General features: G+C 42.4%; 2 protein-coding genes across 3 annotated transcripts; both read left to right on the top strand.

The window, feature by feature from the left end:
* Nucleotides 1-8: 8 nt before the first annotated feature.
* Nucleotides 9-7,345, top strand: LOC136433957 (zinc finger protein 678-like). The gene is made up of 2 exons (XM_066426572.1): nucleotides 9-143; nucleotides 4,664-7,345. Exon 2 carries the CDS (start codon nucleotides 4,701-4,703, stop codon nucleotides 5,889-5,891), a length of 1,191 nt encoding a protein of 396 aa, XP_066282669.1. The 5' UTR covers nucleotides 9-143; nucleotides 4,664-4,700; the 3' UTR covers nucleotides 5,892-7,345.
* A 1,028-nt stretch (nucleotides 7,346-8,373) lies between these two features.
* On the top strand, nucleotides 8,374-14,506 carry LOC136433958 (NLR family CARD domain-containing protein 4-like). 2 transcript variants are annotated; one of them, XM_066426573.1, is made up of 6 exons: nucleotides 8,374-8,752; nucleotides 9,327-9,584; nucleotides 9,899-10,006; nucleotides 10,308-13,035; nucleotides 13,458-13,532; nucleotides 13,889-14,506. In XM_066426573.1, exons 1-6 carry the CDS (start codon nucleotides 8,713-8,715, stop codon nucleotides 13,950-13,952), a joined length of 3,273 nt encoding a protein of 1,090 aa, XP_066282670.1. In that variant the 5' UTR covers nucleotides 8,374-8,712; the 3' UTR covers nucleotides 13,953-14,506. The 2 variants fall into 2 exon arrangements, with proteins under 2 accessions (XP_066282670.1, XP_066282671.1); XM_066426574.1 differs by having other exon boundaries at nucleotides 13,895-14,506.
* The last annotated feature ends 8,639 nt before the right edge of the window (nucleotides 14,507-23,145 follow it).

Raw genomic sequence — 23,145 nt, forward strand, 5'->3', positions numbered from 1 at the left:
ACAAGGGGTGTTACGAGCTTCCAAAGACCACGCGCCCGGTGTCGTGACAGAGATCTGTCTTGTGTCGAGTCTTCCGACAGTTTCTTGCGATAACATCCCAGTTTCCGTTCCTTTGCCCCGTTTTCTTCCGACATACGTTACAGGTACGTACACAGAACTTCCACGAAGAGTTTGACACTGTGGAGTGTGGTTTTACAGATTTTTTTGTGCAGAAAACAAATGCCTCCGACTCCTATAAGTTATAACTACTGAAAGCGTGGCGTCTCGATAACAAAGACTTCATATTTGCGTGTTTTATTTTCCATGCAGTGATGTAAAACATAATTTGCGTCCAAAGATTTAGCGTCTTCGAATTGTACAATTGTTATCTCAAAATATGGTTTTACTGGATTTACACAAGGAGGTTGATTTACGCAAGGAGATTCAGTCAAACTTCTTTTGTCCATTCTGGAATTTGGTAACGGTAGGAAAGCTCTTCGAGGGGTTACTGCATCTGGCATCCCTTCAACTGTAAAATCGAATACCATAAATCTTCATGTATGCTTGGGTGCGTTGTGCTGGTCGAAAGGTTGAAGTGTGGACCTGTATCTTTCTTAAGGAGAATTATAATTGTAGGTGTTACGTGGAGCGTTGATGTGTGTTAGCACTCACTCACACTCATGATCACTATCCGGTTTACTGAAAACCCCCGCATCCGCCTCGCACCTCCAACTTTCCCGCCTTCTTTCACATCTGGAATCCATTATGGACTGCATGTCAGAAATGAAAGGACGTCAGGGGACGGTTCACTAACGTTTGTAGGTCGGTTTTGTATGATTTGAGATAGCAAAGCACAGTATTTAGGACCCCAAAGCTAGGGAGAAGCTTTGACGCTTCAAAATTCATAGTACTCAGTAATAGTAGGGTGAAAGGTACAAGAATAGAATATGATTAAGTTCAGGGTATTAAATCTAAATTAAATTCAATTTTTATCTATTCTATTAGCTTAATTTCATCTTTTCTCAAGCAGATTCTTTCACGTTCAAATTTTAAAATTTAAACTTTTGCGTGTTAAAACTCAACATTTGAAAATCACTTGAAAATTGGACTGTAGAATGCAATAATAGGATACTCAATTCCATTGCTAGTCATCTTATTTTAACTTTAAAGCGTTGGGAGCCAGCTTATCTATTCCCTAGGGACTATAGATTTAAACCCAACATTATGGAAACAGATGCAAAATTATATCGTAGGGTCATATTTTTCTGACTAAGGATTTGGTAGCACACATTTTCTGACACATTTCATTATATTCCCCTTCCAGTGGGAAGGGGGATATATTGTTTTTGCTTGCCTGTTCTTCTTCTTTCTTCTTCTTCTTCTTCTTCTTCTTCTTCTGCCAAAAACCAAGTAGATGTGTGGTGGTAACTCTACTAATGGTATTGCAGAAAGTTATATGTACCTTATGTTACAATGTACGGATGTTATATTTGAGCTGTAGGTACCTATAGGAAAGGTGATTACACCTGACAATAGATTATGCTAATGAGTACCTTATTTGCATAATCTATGCATAAACTTGTATTTCCCTTACCATAAAAGCTGCGGATGTCATCTTTGACATGTAGGTACCTTTAGGAAAGGTGAATGCACCTGGACATAAATTATGCTACTGAGGACCTCATTTGCATAATTTATGCAGAAACGTGTATATCCCTTACCGTAAAAGCTGCAGATGTCATATTTGAGATGTAGGTACCTTCAGGAAAGGTGAACACACCTGGCCATGAATTATGCTAATGAGGACCTAATTTGCATAATTTATGGATAAACTTGTATTTCCCTTACCGTAAAAGCTGCGGATGTCATCTTTAAGATGTAGGTACCTTTAGGAAAGGTGAATGCACCTGGACATAAATTATGCTAATAAGGACCTACTTTGCATAATTTATGCATAAACTTGTATTTCCCTTACCGTGAAAGCTATGGATGTCATATTTGAGATGTAGGTACCATTAGGAAGGGTCATAAAACCTGGCCATAAATTATGCTAATGAGGGCCTAGTTTGCATAATTTATGCATATCCCTCACCGTAAAGGCTACGATTGTCATATTTCAGATGTAGGTACCTTTAGGAGAGGTGAACACACCTGTATATAAATTATGCTAATGCCGACCTCCTTTGCATAATTTATGCAGAAACTTCATAATACCCTTACAGCCGATGCTAAGAATGTCATATTTGAGGTGTAAGTAATGGGAGGGGAATATCCTGCATTTTCCCGAAAATGTTGCCATTCTAGTGAACTTTATTTTTTCACGCGCGCGCGCGCGGAAATTTGTCACGCTCACAAAGCCCCAACCCGGGTCGCGGATAGATACTGTGTTCTGCGTAGAAGTACACGTAAAGCGTGTTTTGACAGCAATAATGAAAATGTACACAGAAACAATGAAGCAGTTTGTTTAATCAGGTTTTATCTTAATGAGCTACTTGTGATTGTGGAGATGACGGTGGGGGGAGCATTTGGATTTTGTTCTATTTAGAAATCAGGTTTTGGGAGGGTCTGTTCTTTCTTTTTCTGTCACTAGTTTGTTTTCAATGTCATTACAATCTCCAAGCAACTGAAGAGAGATATATTACAAGGTTTAGCTTACTCTCATCTCCCAAATAAACGTACCGGTACGTTTATTTTTTTCAGCCTCAAAATCCACCCAGTACGTTCTTATTTTGGACAGTACGTTTATTATTTTTTTTTAAATTTGAGTTTTGCTAACCTGGGATCCCCTTAAAATTCAAAGTTTGGTTTTTCCTGCCAATATTTCCCTGGCATTTTTGCTCATAATTCATTATTTTCCGGCCAAGCGGCGTTGAATTTTCCCTGCCGCTATGACCCGGCCTTTGTGAAATCCTGGCGGAACTCGTAACGTATCGGTCGATCTCTATAACACTTCAAAGTCAACGTTGTTATTTGGCGAAAATAAGACGCCGCACTGACGTTTTGAAATGCAATTCTTTTTATATGAACAACTTTAGCAGTCTCATTACATCGTAAACCAAAGCATGCTGACCAGAAACCAATATATGTCAGCGGCGCAAAGTGTTTCAAGTAACGTTACGCATGTAACGTTACACGTAATACATTACTTTACTCACGTGAGATACAGTCTTTCCCAAAATGAAAATATAAAAATAACACCACAAAAAACTGTGTCTTAGCATCAAAAACTGTATAATTACTTTGAAAGTATATCAAAACATTTCAATCCTACCGCAAACATGAAAATTTAGCCCTACGAAAAGCGCCACAGTAACGCACCCGGCAGTAACAGTCCGTGGGAATGTTTTGTTTTGGAAGATCTCACTTCCAAGAAGGGGAAACAACTCTTTTTGATCTACAAATAAAACTCCTTTGCCTTTGTCAGAAATGTGTTCTTGCAGTTTTGCAAAAAGACTTTTAATACCTTAGTCTATATAAAACAAATCAATTGCAATCTAGTCACCATTATTATCACTGAAAAATGCTTCGAAAAGGTTTACTCCCCTTACAGAAAGAATGCCGGAGGTTTCTAAGAACATGAGTGTACGTTCTGTTAGCCCCGCCCCTTTCTGTCTGTGGCGCCGCCACTGTCTATAGCTCACCCTTTCATGTAACATGAGAACCCTGTAGTTTGTGGCAACATTGTAACAAGCCTTCAGGAGGTTTCTCACAAATTTGTTGACAATTTAGTTTCTCAAAATGATACATACAAGGGTAATTTTTAGATTTTAAATTATTTGAAATGCAACAACAAAAGCCAAGAACATTATATAATATTGTCTTTGATATTATATGATATTAAATGTCCTTGACACAACACAATGATTTGTGGCATGTAATGTTTGCAAATCTATGTTTCTATATGGAAGGCATAGAAGATAAATGGCAAGTTGGGAAAGACAAAAAGTTACATCATATACATGTGATTGTCATAGTCTTCCTTTTCTCTATCATGACTTTTACAAAATATAAGTAATACCTGCATGTGATGACCATATATTCAGGATATTGTAATTTTCTGTTCATCTTCTAAATGTTGACACATTTGTATAGAAAAAGAGCAGACTTTCAAAGTGTTGCCCATCCAAGTGAACTGAGAAGTTTTGCAACTACTTTTCATGTTTTGATTATATGTCAGTATATACAACAATTTACTTGCTTCAAGTTCCAAGCAGAAAATGCATGTATCAATGATCATGTACATTTTAACTTGTTGAATTTGAAGCACCGTTGGCCCCCGGTTAGGGGTCATAGCGGGGAACCTATGCCCAATTTTTTCAACATTGCTACTACAGTATATCTTTTTGAAGCGGCAAGGAATATTATAATTTGAACAAGATGTGTACAGTTATTCTGTTCAATAGTTATACACTTAATTGGTATGGTCCTCAGACAGGCATAAATAGTCAATAAATGAATAAAGAGAACCGGTTAATCATCTTCTTTCCTTCGGACAGAAGTAGCATGACACAGTTTATCTGTAAATTTGGTCAATTTCAGGGGGGTATGTTTATTCCGGGGGGTACGTTTATTAGATTTTGAAGATTTGTCCAGGGGGTATGTTTATTCCGGGGGGTATGTTTATTTGGGAGATGAGAGTAGCCACAATTGCTTATTGACTATGTGCTTTCTGTGATTTTTACAGAGCTCTGGCAGTGGGAGTTGTGTTAGTTGCTGATACCATGGCCACAAACAACAGCAGGCCTGATGGCATCAACAGTGCATCAGAAGGTGGATTTGGCAGCAAAATTCCCACCACATGCACAAAACCCTACAGGTGTGAGGAATGCAGCAAACAGTTTAGTCAACTGGGTCATCTGAAGACTCACATGCAGACTCACACAGGGGAGAAACCCTACAAGTGTGAGGAGTGCAGCAGGCAGTTTAGTCGGCTGGGTCATCTGAAGAAACACATGCGGACTCACACAGGGAAGAAACCCTACAGATGTGAGGAGTGCAGCAGGCAGTTCAGTCAGCTGGGTAATCTGAAGGAACACATGCGGACTCACACAGGGGAGAAACCCTACAAGTGTGAGGAGTGTAGCAAACAGTTTAGTCGACTGGGTACTCTGAAGAAACACATGCGAACTCACACAGGTGAGAAACCCTACATATGTGAGGAGTGCAGCAGGCGGTTTAGTCAGCTGGGTACTCTGAAGGAACACATGCGGACTCACACAGGGGAGAAACCCTACAAGTGTGATGTTTGTAACAAACAGTTTAGTCGACTGGGTAATCTGAATGACCACATACGCACTCACACAGGAGAGAAACCCTACAGATGTGAGGAGTGCAGCAGGCAGTTCAGTCATCGAAGAGCACTGAAGATTCACATGCGGACTCACACAGGGGAGAAGCCCTACAAGTGTGAGGAGTGCAGCAAGCGGTTCAGTGAGATGGGTAGCCTGAAGAAACACATGCGGACTCACACAGGGGATAAGCCCTACAAGTGTGATGAGTGCAGCAGGCAGTTTAGTCGACTAGGTGTTCTGAAGGAACACATGCGGGCTCACACAGGGGAGAAACCCTACATGTGTGAGGAGTGCAGCAGGCAGTTCAGTCTGCCGTGTAATCTGAAGACTCACATGCAAACTCACAAGGGAGAGAAACACTTCAAGTGTGAGGAGTGTGGCAGGCAGTTCAGTCAGCTGTGTAATCTAAAGAAACACACACAGACTCACACAGGGGATAAGCCCTACAAGTGTGAGGAGTGCAGCAGGCAGTTCAGTCAGCTGGGTAATCTGAAGAGACACATGCGGACTCACACAGGGGATAAGCCCTACACGTGTGAGGAGTGCAGCAGGCAGTTCAGTCAGCTGGGTACTCTGAAGAGACACATGCGGACTCACACAGGTGTGCAGCAGGCAGTTTAGTCATCTAAGGCCATGTTGATTTGATTTAATGGATAACATCTGCTGGGAACCCCCCCAAAACTGATCGTGCAAATGAAAAAAAAAGGCAAAATAAGAAAACTTCTGAAATCTATGTGCTCAGGAAGGATTGTATATGGACTAGTGTGTACGGTATGCCAAAATATAATTTAAATTTTTGAATTTTATTCTTTCACATCTTTGACATTGGAATTCAACGACATTAGTATCTGTTTACCGAAATATTTTTTAATGCAATTTACAGTATATATTCTATCATTCTACAGCTGCTTTGTATGATTTACATTATGGCCAAATTTTTATTTTATTTGGAAACAGTCGAAAATTGATTCCCATGCAGATGTCATCCATTTGATAAAATCAACATGGCCTTAAGGCACACACATACATCAAGAGTCTGAAGATGTATAAAGTGTAGCTTGTTTTGAAAGTGACTTTATTTGACAAGCAAAGCAGAACCTATTTTAAAAGTGCTGTAAGAACTGGCATGGTGAAATTGTGATCAATGGGACATCTTTATGGCCTACAGCATAGAGTAGAGAATAGTAGAAATCAACTTAAAACTTTTATGAAAACTTTGTTCAAGCATCTTTCACAGCAGCTTGATTCTTTAGCAACTTAGAAAATTTTGTTGGACTGCGTATAGTTGATCTGGCTTATTATACTTATTATGCTTCTTGCTAATAAGCGAGAATTTATTGGCGATTTTGCTGTGTTATATCAACCTGTTATTTGCATCATCTTTGCAACTTCACATCATCTCATCTGTGAGCCCACATTTGTCTAATCTCCAAGCAGATCCCTACGGTGGCCAGCTGGACTTTGTTTGGCCAGCTGGATACTGTTCTGCCCTTTTACAGATCTGCAAGCCCTGGACGTAAGCATTTGTCCCTTTATGTAGTCGATTGTTGGGCCAACCCCCTTTCTCTAACCTTCCCTATTTTCTGCTATCGGCAGGGTTAGGGTCTTACTCAGGCTGAGCCCTGTTCTCTGATGTTATACCCCCATCTCTTTTAATTACCTATAGGACAAATATTCAGTCAATGAATTAAACCGATAACTAAGTGAAGCATGTTAATTTCCTACATTTATTTCTAGTTACATGTATATCATTACCTTTAAGATAACTAACTGTAGCATGTTAATTTCCTACATATATTTCTAGTTATATTATTACCTTTTAATAACAATGGTTACCTTTGCACATATGATAGAAGTAGTACTATTCTGAATACCATTCGTGAGGCAGCACTGAGGCACTATACGTTTATCTAACATTGTAGAGTTTTGCAGTATGTCAGTTGGATAGTGATGTTACTATCATGTTAGAATCAAGAGTTAAGTCTTGTGTTTTGAAGTTTGTGGTTTTTCATTTTGTTAATGTGTTTGTTCCTGCCATTACACAAATGCATTGCAAATAAAGTTAGGTGTCTGAATTTCTGAAGTGTTTGTGTCTGTCAGCAAACTGCAAACTCTTTAATACACATTTTAATACATGTACCATTTTGTGAATCACGAGGGCATAAGAAGTAAGCAACACACTACGAAATTTGGAGTGTTAGCCACATAAAGTTGAAACCAACTTAGCTAGTAATGCAACCACTACCCTTGAAACCTCCTTCGATGGTATATTATAAACAACGACAAACTTCAAATGGGATCATCACCCCGACCAATCGATCGCATTGAAACTCAGATTCGAATCAGCCATGACCCAAAAAATCCCTTTCTAAGTTGCGTTAACGACTAAATCATTTGAAAGCTGACACCTTCCAGCATCTTTCTGGCGAGTTTGATTTGTCAGATTTAGTCGTTAACGCAACTTAGAAAGCGATTTGTCGGGTCATGGCTTATTCGAATCGAGTTTCAATATGATCGATTGGTCGGGGTGATCATGTTTCTGCTAAGGCTACACCAAGTAATTTTTAAGGATGACGTAGAGACCCCAAATCTAATGCGAGAGCGCGAAAAAAAAACAAGAAGGGCCGAAAAAAACAAGATGCCTAGATTTGAAATATAATAGTCGACGACACATGTTAGGACTCAAACTGATTGAGAGAACACAGTGTAACAACTAACAATGATTTCATTCATCATGAAAACGGCAATAATTTGAATAAATCAGTTGAAGTTGAATAACAGTTGTTGTCCTGCCCTGTTTCCTTCCATATCCCGTTGATTTTGCAGGCCTGCAGAAACAAATTATATCAAAAAGGAACTCTGTGGTCATAGTTACAGCAAGTGGAATTTCTTGTGTTTTTTTTCTTTCTTGGAACAGACCAAAATCAATGCGCGCGCGGACGTCATCCATAAAAATTACTTGGTGTAGCCTAACAGAAGGGCGGCTCCGAACAAAACGCCTTTGTGTATGGTACAGTACTAGTATTTGCCTTTGGAACACATTGCAACTCGACGTCTCTCATTGTGCGGCAGTGAAGCATGAACTACTCTGTAAATGTTTTGGCGTTCACTGCGCGACGTGTCATGGGACTTTCCGAAGTTCCTCTTTGTTGCCAGCCTGTCGTTCTTATCACTTGCGAACCGACGTCGTTGTCTATCGGGAGGTTTTTGTATCCCTCTGCGGCATAAATCGGTACACTTTCTTCCATTGTGTCGCAATGCTGCATGAGCTATGTTTAGGTGGGTCTGTGCTGTCGCCTGTCTTCCCGCCTTAGGGGGAGGGGGCAGCTGGACGTGAACTTTGGGAAAGTCAACTTTGAATCTCAAAATTGATCTGCTAAACTACGAGAGGGACGAAGAGAAACTCAAAACACTTCGTCGTGCTAGTTGCAAGATAGGCTGAATGATCAAAATGGCTGAGGAACAAGTCAGCAGCCAAACAGGTAAGATTGAGAACAGGCTAGGGCAATTTGTTGGGATGACTGTACAAGCGTAACGTTAAGTGTATCGACTAAAATCCCGTTCATACTGAAATAAGCCTTTCATAGCCGGTTGAATAGATTAAAAGATTTAGCCGGCTATTTAGCCTGCTATCTTGGCCTAGGAGGTGGTTTGAAAAACCCTTTCTAAAACCCTTATTTAGCCGGTTAGATTGCGCTCATATTAAGCCAAGATAGCCGGGTTAATTAGCCGGCTAAATCTTTGAATTTATTCAGCCGGCTATAAAAGGCTTAGTATGAACGGGGTCAGTATGACCCGGGTTTTAGTCGATACACTTAACGTTACACTTGCACCATCATCCCAACAAATTGTCCGCATTCCTCACCAATTAATTATCAAGAACATCAGAAATAATTTAACAGACATCTGACAGTCTTGTGTGGCCGTATGGGATTGTGAACTGATACTGCTACGGAATTAGAGCAGATTGTATTCACATTCGTAAAGAGTGAGGGATGTTGTGTTGGTCGCTCGTTAATCTAGAGCACTAAATTTTGTTTCAGTGCTGCTTTACAGGCGTTCGTAAGTACTTCTTCTTCGCCAAGGAAAAAGTCAGCTCAGATTGGAAGGACCTGGCCTTCCATCTTGGATTTGGGCAGGCAGAGGTCGACAACATTGCCGGTAGAAACCGAGATGACAAGTCTCGCTGTATGGACCTGTTGGAGGAATGGCTCAAGCGTAACGGGGAGAGAGCCACCATAGAGGCCCTGATGGAGGCTTTGTCTGAGGCAAACTTACAGAGTACTGTGGACGGTCTAAAGAGCAAATATCCTGGTAAGAAGTTTAACACTTTGTGTTCTCCGTTATTCCATTTAGGAGCAAATATGCTATGTAAGGTATGATGGGGGGAAAGGAAAAATATTTACTTCAAATCATATGTATAGATCTAGTATGTATTGAATAAAACAAATGAAGAAGGAATGCTGTTTTTGTTATGATAGTAGATCTATGAAAAGAGGTATGAAAAGAAATGGCTAACAAAGACAGGACAGGTAACTACTTAGTATGACCAAAAGCCACCATGTAAATTAATTCTGACATAAACATGTTTGTTACTACTGATCCATCTGTATTGTCAACCTCTCCAGAGGTGGATATACCACTAACCCCTTCCAGCCAGCAGGAAAGGAAGAAGGCTGTAGACCAGATGCCAGCACAGAAAGGAGCTCATAGTGAAGAGGAAAAATCAATAGAACGTAAGATGTTATAACAACATAGTAGCTGGTAAAGTGTACATATGTTCTCGGCTTTTGTGCTTCTCTTTTCTCTCCGTTTCAGTCAATAAATTTGAATATGCTTGCTTTTTAAAAACAAATCTGTGTATCTCCAATGTCATGAACTTATCTGCCACCTTCATAGATGATTAAATATGACTTATGTTCGTAACGGATATGGCCTTTTTTGGAAGAAAACATTAGACTGCTTGTCTCATTGTTATGTGTATTTTTCAACAATGTTTACCATTTCTATTCATATTTTTTTTCCATTCTATTCCAGGGGCGTTCCAGGGCTCCATAAGAAAGTACTATGAGTTAAAGTTAGCAAAATTCAAGCCTCTGATCTGGAATGACAACTTCGCGCTTACCCTCAGTGATCTTTTCACGGAACTAGAGTTGAAACAAACACATGAAAAACGTTCCGCATCAGCGGCAAAAATAAAAGGGCTTGACGATCTGTTCAATGCAAATACCACAGGAAAGTCACAAAGGTGCATTCTAATCGAAGCCGAACCCGGAGGGGGTAAGACAACATTTATGTCCAAAGAAGCCATTGATGCCGTCTCACAGAAAACAGAGCTGGGCAAACGACATGACATCGTCCTATTGATCCGACTTCGGGAGGTGATAGAGGGAGAGGCCATAGAAGAGATGGTGTGGGACCAGTGTGTTCCCGAAACAACTCAGGGTGTTGATGTACCGGCCATCAAAGCAATCCTGCAGAGAAACGAGTCTCGAGTGCTCTTTCTCCTAGATGGGTATGATGAGCTGCGGCCTGAGGCCAGGGCAGAAGGACAGGCCATTCCCAAGCTTCTGTCTGGCAAACTGTACCCCAACAGCACGGTCGTGATCACCTCCCGACCCTCAGCAGGAGTGCAGCAGTACGCCCAGCCAGACTGCCACGCACGCATCATTGGCTTCTCCTTTGAGCTTGTGATGAAATACGTCAGACAATACTTCACAGCTGTTGGAAAGCAAGAATTGGCACAGGCACTTACTGAGCTTCTCGAAGAAAATAATCTTTTCAGAAACTTAGTCACGACCCCAATTTTCTTAATGTTAGTCTGTCTGCTGTGGGAAGAAGACCAAGCGATGGTTTCTACGGGAACGATGACGGGACTGTACGACAACCTGCTGACATGTCTGGTCAAAAAGCACTGTAAGCGGGAAGGAATGGACATGCCAACAGACGGGATACCTAAAGACTTGGCCGATGCATTACTGCAACTCGGCAAGCACGCACTAGATTCGCTGCTGATGGAGGAGACCCAACTAGACCTTACAGAAGTAGAAAGACAAAACGTAAATGTGAATCTGTTGTTGAAGCTTGGTGTGGTCTTCGCAGAGGTCTCTGCCTCAAAACTGCACCCTCGGAAACAGTTGACCTTTGCACACAAGACGATGCAAGAGTTCCTGGCTGGACGGTATTTCGCTTCTGTTGCGGTGAATGAAGACATAGGAGATCTGCTGAAACTCACTTCCATAGACGAGGTGGTTGAGCACAGCACCCTGCTCCAGTTCGCCTGTGGCTGTGACTCGCGGGTAGCACAAGCTGTGGTATGCGGGCTCAGAAAGTTCTTCAACACGAGATTTGCTAATATACATGAACACGCGACTAAATTTGACCAGCCAGAGAAAGAAGTGGCTAATACATTCGAAAGGTTTGCTTTGCTATGTTTGAGCATCCTGACCGAAAGGACAGAGCCTGAGATACTTCAGGTTGTCAGAAAATGGCTGCCTTTTCTGAAGTTACGAATCTATGCCGTGGACAGGAGACAACATGCTGCTCTAAAGTATTTCCTGCAAAGCCTCCAGCCATCTGACAAGCCGTACATAATGATACTAGAAGTAAGTGGTAGTGATATCGATGTAGTTGAGTACCTGGAGCAGACTTTTACCTCCCCCACTCCCGGCCTGCAATTACACCTAACCCTACGCGAAGCGTATTTTAACTCACCTAATGAGACATCCAGGCTGGTTTCAGTTTTGGAGAATGTTCCTGGACTGAGGGCGCTGACTCTTTTAGAAGCAAATCTAAAACCGGAAACTCTTCAGCCACTTGTGCGGGGGTTAAAGCATATGGCTCTGTTAGAACAGCTGAGTCTTCATGATATATGGAGCCCTGAACTGGGTGATGCTGGAATGGAAGTCCTGCAGGTTGGGCTGGACTGCGTTCCACACTTGGCTGTGCTTCAAGTTGATGAATGCAACGTCACACAAGTGAGTATGGCATCCCTGGCTCCTTGCTTGGGCAAACTATCAAGATTGAAAGAATTGCACCTTAATGACAATGAGATCGGTGACTCCGGACTGGGATCCCTTACCACCGTTTTCCCCAACTTCATAGCCATGCGAATCTTGTCCCTGAGACGGAACGGTTTCAGCCCTGCTGGTATGCGCACACTTGCCCCGGCACTGGGTCACTTAACTAGACTGCACAAACTGGACCTTAGCTGTAATAACATAGGGGACGCCGGAGTTGAGTGCCTAGCCGGAATCATTCCCTGCCTTACGGTCATGAAGATATTGCGGCTCAGAAAGACAGGTATCAGTGACAAGGGAATATCAGCCCTGGTCAAACCGCTGGCTCATTTGGTAGAATTACAGATACTAGACGTAGGCCACAACATCATTGGGGAGCGGGGGATTGTCTCACTGGTTCTGACATTCTGCCAGCCCAGCAGCTTGGACATGGAACAAAACCCACCTGGCGACAATGCCACACCACAAGAGCCGGACAGCGAGGAGCTGGAAGCAACAGAAGCAGGACAGGGGACGGTCTCACAGCTCCGAACCCCAGTGTCGAAGCTGACCGAGCTATACATGTCTCATGACTACCAGCCGACACCTGTACACCTGTCTGACACCGCTGCAATGGCCGTGGCCGAGGCTCTACCCAGACTTCCTGCCTTGCAGTGCCTGGACCTGAGTGAAATCTCCATGGACGCTGCGGGATTCAATGCTTTGGTGCAGGCTGCTGAGGAACACCCAACACTGCGGGAATTGACGTGAGTACATAAAAACAATGAATTTATTTATCTATTTATTTCATCTTTAGACACCTGGGTTGCCCAAACAGCAATGATAGCTGATTTCCACTGGGGCCCAGTATAACATATACACAGACAATCAATAATTACGTGATACAGTTTAGATAAATGAATGAATGAATGTATTGCAATGTTCAGGAACCAGTCGTCTATTTTATATGTTATTAGTTTTCTCGAATAATTCAAGTGTCTACATTCTTCAAACATTCAATCAGATTCCTATCTGTAAGTTCTGCTTCAACTCAACCTTTCGCTATATATACGTACCCATCAGTAATGCAAAATCAAGAAAAGGAAAGGCTTGTGTGCATTTTTCCAGTATAAATGTTTCTATAATTGATATTACCTTCATGACATGGAGATGCCCACTCTTTTCACAGGTACACTGAGGAGATACTTCCCGAAGGACTGGACACTAGCGCCAGAAGCTTGAAGCGGTCTTTTGAATTCAAAAGGTCAGTAACCTCGATTATTTCAAGATATTTGTGGACATTTTCATTTCATTTGTCTCTAGACTTATTTGACATTACCTTCAACCTCCGGCCCCTAATTTAGACTGATGGTTTAGACGGATGAGATCATAAAGTGAAAAGTATCTATAAGATTGTGGCATCTACATTCATTTAAGCACATATGACTCACGTGTTTGTGGTTTAATGGATGGGGCAAAGTTGTAAATATTTGTATTTCGCTGACATTTGGGCGACATATCAAGAATATTTTGAAGCGCTATTTGGCTGTTTTACATTAAACATGAGTTATATATAGTTTGAATTGTCTCAGACCAACTTTACAGATCTTCTTTTTTCAGCTACAGGCTCGACTGGGGCGAAATCGATACCATGGTACACTCCTTCTACATCACGACAACCTAATTCTTCAGCCGAACTTTCGATGTTAGAGGAACTACTGTAAAAAGAAGAAATTAGAGATGAGCAAAAACGTGTAATTTCTATGTCTGTTTAGGTTGAAATTCAGGGATCACTGTGACAAAACTGTCTAACGTTACAAACAACACAAAGTTAAATAAAGTTAAAACACCTGGCTTCTTGAAAAGGGTCTGTAACATCTTATACATCTTATTTTACTATATTTCCGTCAATTAAGAGCACAATAAAAGTAGCAAACGCATGGTAGGGTTTGCATCTGCTAAAACATAACGTTCTTGAACGAATGCAATCACTAACCTTAAGTTACAGTTCATTGTTCAAAATAGGCGAAGAAGTCAAATCACAGGAACCTTGATTGGTTGCGGGTTGTAATCTGTGTTGAAATGTTTGAAACACTGGCTGTACTATACACACATGGCAGATAGAAATTAAGATAGTCACCAGCAGACAAACCTCAAAAGCAGTGATCATTTGTTTTTCACCTTTAGGGCCAGGCTTAAACATAAGTCCTCTAAATATTAAAAGGAGAAATTTGCCAATGTCTTGATAATGTTCTTCACTTCAGTGACTTCAGATGGTCATAGTAGTAGAAAAGGTGTTCTGCATTTCTACACCTGCCGAAAATGGTCTGTAATATCAAAACAAATCCAGCTGCAAGCAAAGTCTGAGTCTGATTTTACTTTCTTCCTATTCCTGTAACAAAAACACCAAACTACGTCAGTAGACAATATTTGCACGTTAATCAAAGCCTAGTTATCGGACAATGTAGATCTGTATTAGTCTAGCCAATACACGTTAAACAGATCACCGGTCATCATCCTCGTCATAACAATTATTTTATTGCTATTTATTTATTTATTGTCAAATGCTACAATACTTAACAATTAATGGCAGCGCTGTCTGGGAAGGATTCTACATTTTAATGTTTTGAAAATATATCATGCTTATCCTAATTCTTAAAGTCTAGTCACTGAAAAAGCCAATTCAGTGAAACTTGTTGGAAGAGACAATCTGAATAGCACTTCTAAATGGAACAGTCGTTTTGTGGAAACAATTGATACAGCTGTCGAGCCACATCAAGACTAACTTCTACTTCTGCATCTAGAGCTACCATCATATAAGAAAATACATACTGTACACAAAGACGTTACGACAGACCAGATCAATAGTTTGGGAATATTATAACGGCGTTGTTAAAACTATTAGTCACTAACAACCCCCCCCCCCCCCAGCTGTTTGATGGTGACGTCGCCAACACCTAAAACCTTGGGGCAAAAGAGCAGGGTCGATGCTGGTAGGCTTTGTTGCCGAGCGACTCGGCCCTGCTAGGGGAGGGTGAAAATCATAAAAAAGACAAAATGACATACAAGATCAATAACGTGGGAATATTGTGACGGTATTGTTAAAACTATTAGTCACTACCAACTGTCCACCCGGCCCTACTGCTACACCGTCTGAGCTGAACATGTCGGAAGCGACGCGGCGAACATGCCGCCCGTCCTTTCCAAACAGCTCCACCGTCCCCCTATACCAGTTGGTGACGAGAACGTTTCCAGAACTGTCCGTGCAGATTGCCCCAACCTTTATGTCCTCGATGGCATCAAAACTGAACAGGTAGTGGCCAGCGTTGTTATAGGCGAATTAAGGCGAAAATCTGCCCAGTAGTCAGCCACGTTTACGTTTAGAGAAAAGAAGTAGAAACTAACAGTTAAATCGCGGGCGGATTCAATCACTTCCAAAGTGCCAAAATTGTCAATCTGAAAACGTCCTTTGGAAGCTGACACCTTCTACCATCTCAATGGCGAGTTTGTTTGGTCAGATGTAGTCGTTAACGCAAGTTAGAAAGCGATTTGTCGGGAAATGGCTGATACGAATCTGAGTTTCAATGCGATTGACGTGATTCGATTGGTCGGGGTGAAGAAATGTGGAGACAATCCATGTGAAAATGTCTTAAATGCTAACCCCTGAACATATATATTTATACCCTGAATTTAATACTATGATATTACAAAATTGATCTTTTGGAACGACGCAGAGAGGGATTTGTAACGTCTTATTTCACTTCATTTCTATCAATTAAGGGCTTAACCAAAATAGCAATCGTATTGTAAGTTTAATATACTAAAACATTTTGCGTTCGTGGACCAATATAATCACTAAATCTGAAGTCATAATTCGTTGTCCAAAACACGAATACAAATCACAGGACCTTTGTGGATTAATTGGTTTTCTGGTTTGATGTTATTAATCCGTACTGTTAGGCCAGACTAATAGGGATTTCATCAGGACGACAAACCGATCGTTAATTATACATGATGATTGTCTGCTGACCCATTTTGATAAATCCACCAATATGCAATACTGAGAGGTTACGAGCTTTAGTCGACCAATTCACAAAACAGCCAGGCGGGATTTTGTGCGGTCATTCCCTTTCTGGTAGCTCATTTCACGAGAAGATTTTAAAAGTCTAGAAAAGCACCATCCGTGTAGGAAGGAGGACATGTAGATGTACTGATGTGTAGTATGATTTGAGTCAGAATATTGATGGATGCGATGAACAAGACCAGTGACGATTCTGCCAGCAGCGCCAGTGATGAGAAACCCGACAACATGGAAGCCACACACGGAGACCTGCCTCATATCATGGACTCGTCTGACTCTACAAGAACAGAGCCTGTGGATCAACAGGACATCCAACCCAAGCGCCACGACATCCCGACCAGTCCGGAGGAGCAGAAGGACATCTCACCCGGCCACACTGAAGACCCGTTGGAGGACGCCCACAGCGTCGCTTCGGCTGAATACTCTGACCAGGGTAACGGACCCGGCCGCAGCCCCGACAACGGCTCAGAACGTCCGTCGCTACCCACTGGCTACTCCTCCGATATAAACATCAACAAAACCAAACAGAATCAGACACTTTACGGCAACAATCCACCCATAGAAACAGAAGAATCCCCGTCAAAAGACATCTACGATACCGAAGGTTGTAACGCAATTAACGAAGTGCAATACCAGCTAAAGGATGCATGTCGTGTTAAAGAAGAAATAGCGACTGCTTACCAACGCAGCGGACATGTCAATGATGCCAGTGTGGACAGGCCAGATGTCAAAGCAGAAGACGTCGACCAGGATGGAACTCAGCAAGAGACTGCCAATAAACAATCAAAGGACGCTGACAGCTCTGATCAGAAGAACGTAAGAAACACAGCCGTGTCAGAAGACAGAGACAAAATAGACGGCAAACAGGAAGATGACTTTGACGTCGAACCATACGCCGTTACTTACGACGAACTGGATGAACAAAACCAAACATCGACTGGCCGTTCTGCCGATAAGACCCAAAGAGCCTGTGGACAACCTGACACAGGTGCCGGTAAGTTAGTTTCATTTAAAAAATATATAAACAGACATTGAAAAGTAGATAAAGCCTCCTTTGCAGATTGTTCCATTGACTAGCCACAACAAATAGGTAAATACTGATATCAGAAAAGTCGTAACAAAAGTGATAACTGAAGCCTTAGATAAAGTTACCCCGATGCCTCTCCAGCTTCCCACTCCGAGACACAATGAGATATTCTAACTTTTGATAAAAGAATACCAACTTTGTAAAGGACTCAACAACAAAACATGAAAAGACATGATATCAGACTTAAGAAAGGTCGTGACAAAAGTGGTAACTCTGGCCTTAGATAAAGTTCCCATTACTCCGTGCCTCTCCAGCTTCCCACTCCGAGACGCAATGAGATATTCTAACTTTTGATAAAATAATACCAACTTTGTAAAGGACTGAAAATTTACCTTTTAGAGACTCTCAACTGAAATATGACCAAAAAAATTTAGCTTCGTTACAGTCACAAGTTAGTAGTCACTATCCACTTCTAACATGGTTCAGAAAATCCATAATACACAATTACACCTTTAATCAGGAGTTACTTCTATGAATAACCGGGGCCCCGTCAAAGCGAATTAGTTCATGCTCACTGGTAAGGGATCAGGGACTTTTTGGATATTTACGTGGGAGAATTTGATTATAATTTTGACAGCCTGTTTGTCCAAATCATCCACTCTTTGTGGAAGGCCACTGTGGGATGTTGACTGAGACTCAGAGAATGGCCATCCAAAGCCTCTACTACAGTGCATAGATACAGCTTGTTCGGGAATAGACGCGACAAGAGGTAGTGTGATAGTAGTGTAGTAGTGCGAACGATAGCCATCCGATAGTTGGGCAACCCTGGCATGTAACAAACAACATATGCTGAACCAATAGATAGATAGATAGATAAAGTAGTGTGATAGGGTAAATCGACGTGCATCTTGTACCTATGCGCTACTACCTTCTGCAGAATCTGTTGACGGCAAGATGGACGGACTACACCCCAACCCCATGTACCGCGGCAACGCGTTACACCCAAACCCCATGTACAGCGGCAACGTGTTACACCCCAACCCCATGTACGCCCAGAATGCTGCACAACCAAGGGCAGGTGCAGGTAAGGTATATCTTCTGCCGTGATGTCCATCTGCCGAAGAATCGGTAATTACTGACATGTATCGGGTCAACCGACTGTAAGGTTTTGGACCATTGCACACCGGGGCATGCCCCTACTCTTGTTCGAAAGGTGTGGTGGGTTCTTTAACGTACGTGGGGTGTGTCTCTCCCCAAACACGGGATCGGACTTCCATTTAACTTCCTGTCCGAGGGACGTCCCTAACCTAGGTTAGGTACTCATTAACACCTGAGTGAAGTAAGGAACGTCGTGCAAAGTGCCAAGGGCACAAGGTAGGATTCGAGCTCAGAACCACTTGGTCAGGGCCGAACGCTCTACCGTTGCGACACACACACCCATGTCTCAATAACTTCAGATTCTTCCACTTTGCTTTACCTCCTTCTGTGGTGGTGGCTTTCCTTTAGCCCCTATCTCACTGGACCCGAGGCATACGCACGTTGGCGGCGTTGCTGCGTCCTAAACTGGGTTTGTGTTACCCTTGACTTTATAATGGGAAAATCATGCAAGACATACAAGCATGACTAAAAAGACAACACAACCTACGATGCTTAAAAAAAATCGCTTTTTATCGGTGAATTTAGTAGAGAGCTCTGTCAAATCGCTCGGCCACAGCGAGGTCGCCAACGTGCCGTGGGTCCAGTGAGATAGGCTAGGGGCCTTTCTTACTGCTTCCTTGCTTTACAGGTCATAGATGTGACGTATATCGATGTTGTCTGGTCGGTGTCATCACTACGGTCGTGGCGACACTGACGGTTCTATCAGTCCTCATCATTTGGGGCTTCACGCCAGAGGAGCAAGACATACTGAAGGCAAGTTGTATATCTCGATAGTCTGATACTTGATACTGATACTGATTGAGTTAAGATACATGTTGTTGATTAAGTTATACATTCGTCTGTATTTTTGTGGGTCAGCCGCTACCTGCGAAAGCTGCTGCCTTGGCTGACCCAGTGTAATGTCTAATTGTGAATAGATACTTCGTTACTTCACTTTGGACAGGAGATTCACCTCCGGCGGGGTACCGTTTTTGGTTGTGTATGTGAGTTAGCAGCTATAGCTCAAGATCCGTTGGGTGGATTTGGTTATGAATTTTCGTATGTTGCTTGTTAAATGAGGCATTACAAGTGCTATTAATGCTTAAGGACCTTTTAAGAATAGGAGATGAGAAAATTTCTAAACAACTTCGTTTTTGTCCTCCTCAGACATGGACAGACCCAACCTTCACAGGTAAAACACCATTTACAGAGGACTCAACCCGACCTGTGGCCTACACGTCCTCCCCACCAACCAGCACTGAAGGTACTAGTGCCCTTTTAAACATTTCCAGGTTCTGCATTATCACTAGGATGTGAAAATGACAGAGAAGCTTACATATGTAGTCGATGCCAACTGAGAAAAGATTATCTAATCTCTCTCTCTCTCCGTCTCTCTGCCAGTCAGTCTAAAATTTTAGGACTTAACTGCGCACGGTAAAATTCACAATCAAGTTCAGGTACAATACAACTCAAGTCCAAAAGTATTTTCTATATTTCATCTAAACGGAAATTAATAGAATAGATCGATACACAAGTAAAGGCCAGGCGAAACTAGGATTCTTTATTCGGTATCAATGTTTTCGCCCTGTTCTTCCGCAGAAAACGAAGACTTCGAACAAGCGACGATTGTCTTCGGCGGATCCGGCGAAGAGCCGGGCAAGTTTTCCGAGCCAAGCGCTGTCGTCGTGTCGCCTGGCAACGAGATATTCGTAGCTGACACCTCAAACAGGCGAGTTCAAGTCTTCAACATGAAGGGCGTTTACCTCCGCCATTTTCCTGCCGTCGTGTTTGACGCAGAGCCAGATACGACCGAGAAGGTTACATCTAACCTCCTTAAAATTAAGGTTGATACGATGGAACCCACGGACATTTCCATCGACGGGGAGGGTCACCTGTGGTTGGTTGGGGAGAAAGTCAGTGGGTCCGGGTCGGTTATTTGTCGGTATACAAAAATGGGAGATCACCTCACTACTCTCCGTCCCTCGCTCCCGAACAACACAATCTGTGGCATCGCCGTGGACACGGCTCGCAACCATGTCGTTGTCACAGAGCTCTGGGAGGATTATGGGGAAGTACAGCTTTTCTCTCTTGACGGCACCGTTGTGCGTAAGTTTCGGATGCAGCAGGGTTCGCGGTCCCCTGGACTAGTCGCTGTGGGGCGGGAGGGAAATCTGTTCGTGGCCGATTTCTGGAATGATCATCGCCTTTACGCCTATAACAACACTGGCCACTACCTGTTCAGTTTTGATGACGACGAGGACATAAGGGCTGGGGCAATCTGTACGGACAGTTCAGGAAACGTTCTCGTCACCAACTGGTATAGGGGGACGGTGGAGCTGTTTGGAAAGGACGGGCGGTACGTTCGCCGCGTCGCTTCCGACATGATCAGCTCGGTAGGGGTAGCAGTAGGACCGGGTGGACAGTTGGTAGTGACTAATAGTGAAGAAGACACCGTCACAATATTCCCAAACTATTGATCTTGTGTGCCCCAGATCCAGAAGTAGCGGCGATTCTTGTGGCTCGTCACTAGTGTAACGAGCCATTTCTGGCCTGTCCCTCACCCCTAGGTGAATCTCCGGTCTTAGATCAAGGAGCAGTCACAGACCATGCAGACAGTCCCATCAAATCTTTATTCATGTCTCTACTCGTCTATATCCGTGACCTCCTCGGAGGTCACTGGAAGAGTCTGTATACAACAGGAGGGGGAGCTGAGTCCACAATGGTCTCTTATTTCTTTTATTCAAAGAAGAATCAAATACATGACCAAAGGCAAAGTGGCGGCCTACTCAAGTTGTGCACAACTTATATCATAGCCGCCACTTGTACAGTATGGAAAATAAGATGTTTGACAACACACTAAAACATGAATGACAGGAGTAAACTAGTTGGTGTGAGTCCGCCCCTCCCCCAGCGGAAAAGAAAGTAAAAGAACACATATAACTAAAAGTGTTTAGTTACTAAGACATAGCCTTGGACAGCTAACATGATATTACAGTTAATGCTAGAAGAAATAATGGAACTGTCACGTAAATGGTCTCTTACACTCGCAACTGCATCATTTTGGCCGTTCCCGTGTAGAACTGTTTGTCAACCTGTCTCTCTCAACTAGTTTCACTAACTCACTTTTTTCAGTGGCTAGTACGTTGGCCCATTTCCCCATACATACCTGCGCGCAGCACCTACACTGTCCCTGTGCGTACCCTAGGCAACGAAATGGTTTGCAAAAAACGTCGAAACGGTTTGCGCAATCGACAAATTTAAATTAATGACAAAATGGTTCGTGTACACGACGAAATAGTTTGCGTACACGACGAAATGGATTGCACAAATGACGACATGGTCTTTCATTAGTCGCTGACAAAAGACAGCGGATGCTGTCTGAAACGTCTGACTTTCAAAAGTTTGTTCAGTTGCTTGAGTGACTATTTTTGGCGTATCTAATTCCTGGATTACTAACCTTCATCAATAGTTTACGTTAACGACGCAAGGGTTTGCATAAATGACGACATGGTTTGCGTACACGACGTAATGGTTTGCGTACACGACGTAATGGTTTGCGTAAACGACGGAATGGTTTGCGTAGATGACGAAATAGTTTTGCGTACATGACGTAATGGTTTGCGTAAATGACGTAATGGATTGCGTGATTTTCACCGGATTTAGAAAAAGAAAGAATTTTCTTACCCTTCAAGAGATGACAAAAAAATACTGAAAATGTGGAATATGTCATGTGGGTTAGCTTTGAGTGTTTTTGTAGAAGTGACACTAAATAGTAAAATATGTCGTGTGATAGCATTGAGTGTACTTGTAGAAGTGTAAATGTGGAAAATATGCCATGTGGTAGCCTTGTGTACTTGTAGAAGTGACACTGACCGTAAATGGGCAAATATGTTGTGTGGTAGCCCTCTGTACTTGTAGAAGTGACGCATGACACTGAATGTAAATGGTAAAATATGTTGTGTGGTAGCCCTCTGTACTTGTAGAAGTGACACTGACTGTAAATGGGAAAATATGTTGTGTGGTAGCCCTCTGTACCTGTAGAAGTGACACTGACCGTAAATGGTAAAATATGTCGTCTGGTAGCCTTGGGCCTACTTGTAAAAGAGACACTGACCGTAAATGGGCAAATATGTTGTGTGGTAGCCTTCTGTACTTGTAGAAGTGACACTGACCGTAAATGGTAAAATATGTCGTGTGGTAGCCTTGGGCGTACTTGTAAAAGAGACACTGACTGTAAATGGGCAAATACGTTGTGTGGTAGCCTTGTGTGCACTTGTAGAAGTGACCCTGTAAATGGGAAAATATGTCATGTGGTAGCCTTCTGTACTTGTAGAAGTGACACTAAATGGGAAAATATGTCATGCGGTAGCCTTGAGTGTACTTGTAGAAGTGACACTGTAAATGTGAAAATATGTCGTGTGGTAGTTTTGAGTATACTTGTAGAAGTGACATTGTAAAATGTAAAATATGTTGCGTGGTAGCCTTGAGTGCAAGCAGAAGTGATGCTGTAAATGGGAAAACATGTCGTGTGGTAGCCTTGTAGAAGTGACAATATAAATGGGAAGATATGTCGTGTGGTAGCGTACATGTAGAAGTGTAGTTGCCATCTTGTAAGTAATACCAGTCTACAAC

Source organism: Branchiostoma lanceolatum, chromosome 4 (assembly GCF_035083965.1).
Source record: "Branchiostoma lanceolatum isolate klBraLanc5 chromosome 4, klBraLanc5.hap2, whole genome shotgun sequence".
NCBI lineage: Eukaryota > Metazoa > Chordata > Leptocardii > Amphioxiformes > Branchiostomatidae > Branchiostoma > Branchiostoma lanceolatum.

What these genes read in the sequence shown, in the direction of transcription:
- LOC136433958 (XM_066426573.1), top strand. Translation starts at nt 8,713, where the DNA reads ATGATCAAAATGGCTGAGGAACAAGTCAGCAGCCAAACAG. An exon ending in AGAGGAAAAATCAATAGAAC is followed by an intron (nt 10,007 to 10,307) that starts GTAAGATGTTAT and finishes ATTCTATTCCAG; the next exon opens with GGGCGTTCCAGGGCTCCATA. An exon ending in CGGTCTTTTGAATTCAAAAG is followed by an intron (nt 13,533 to 13,888) that starts GTCAGTAACCTC and finishes TTCTTTTTTCAG; the next exon opens with CTACAGGCTCGACTGGGGCG.
- LOC136433957 (XM_066426572.1), top strand. Translation starts at nt 4,701, where the DNA reads ATGGCCACAAACAACAGCAGGCCTGATGGCATCAACAGTGCATCAGAA.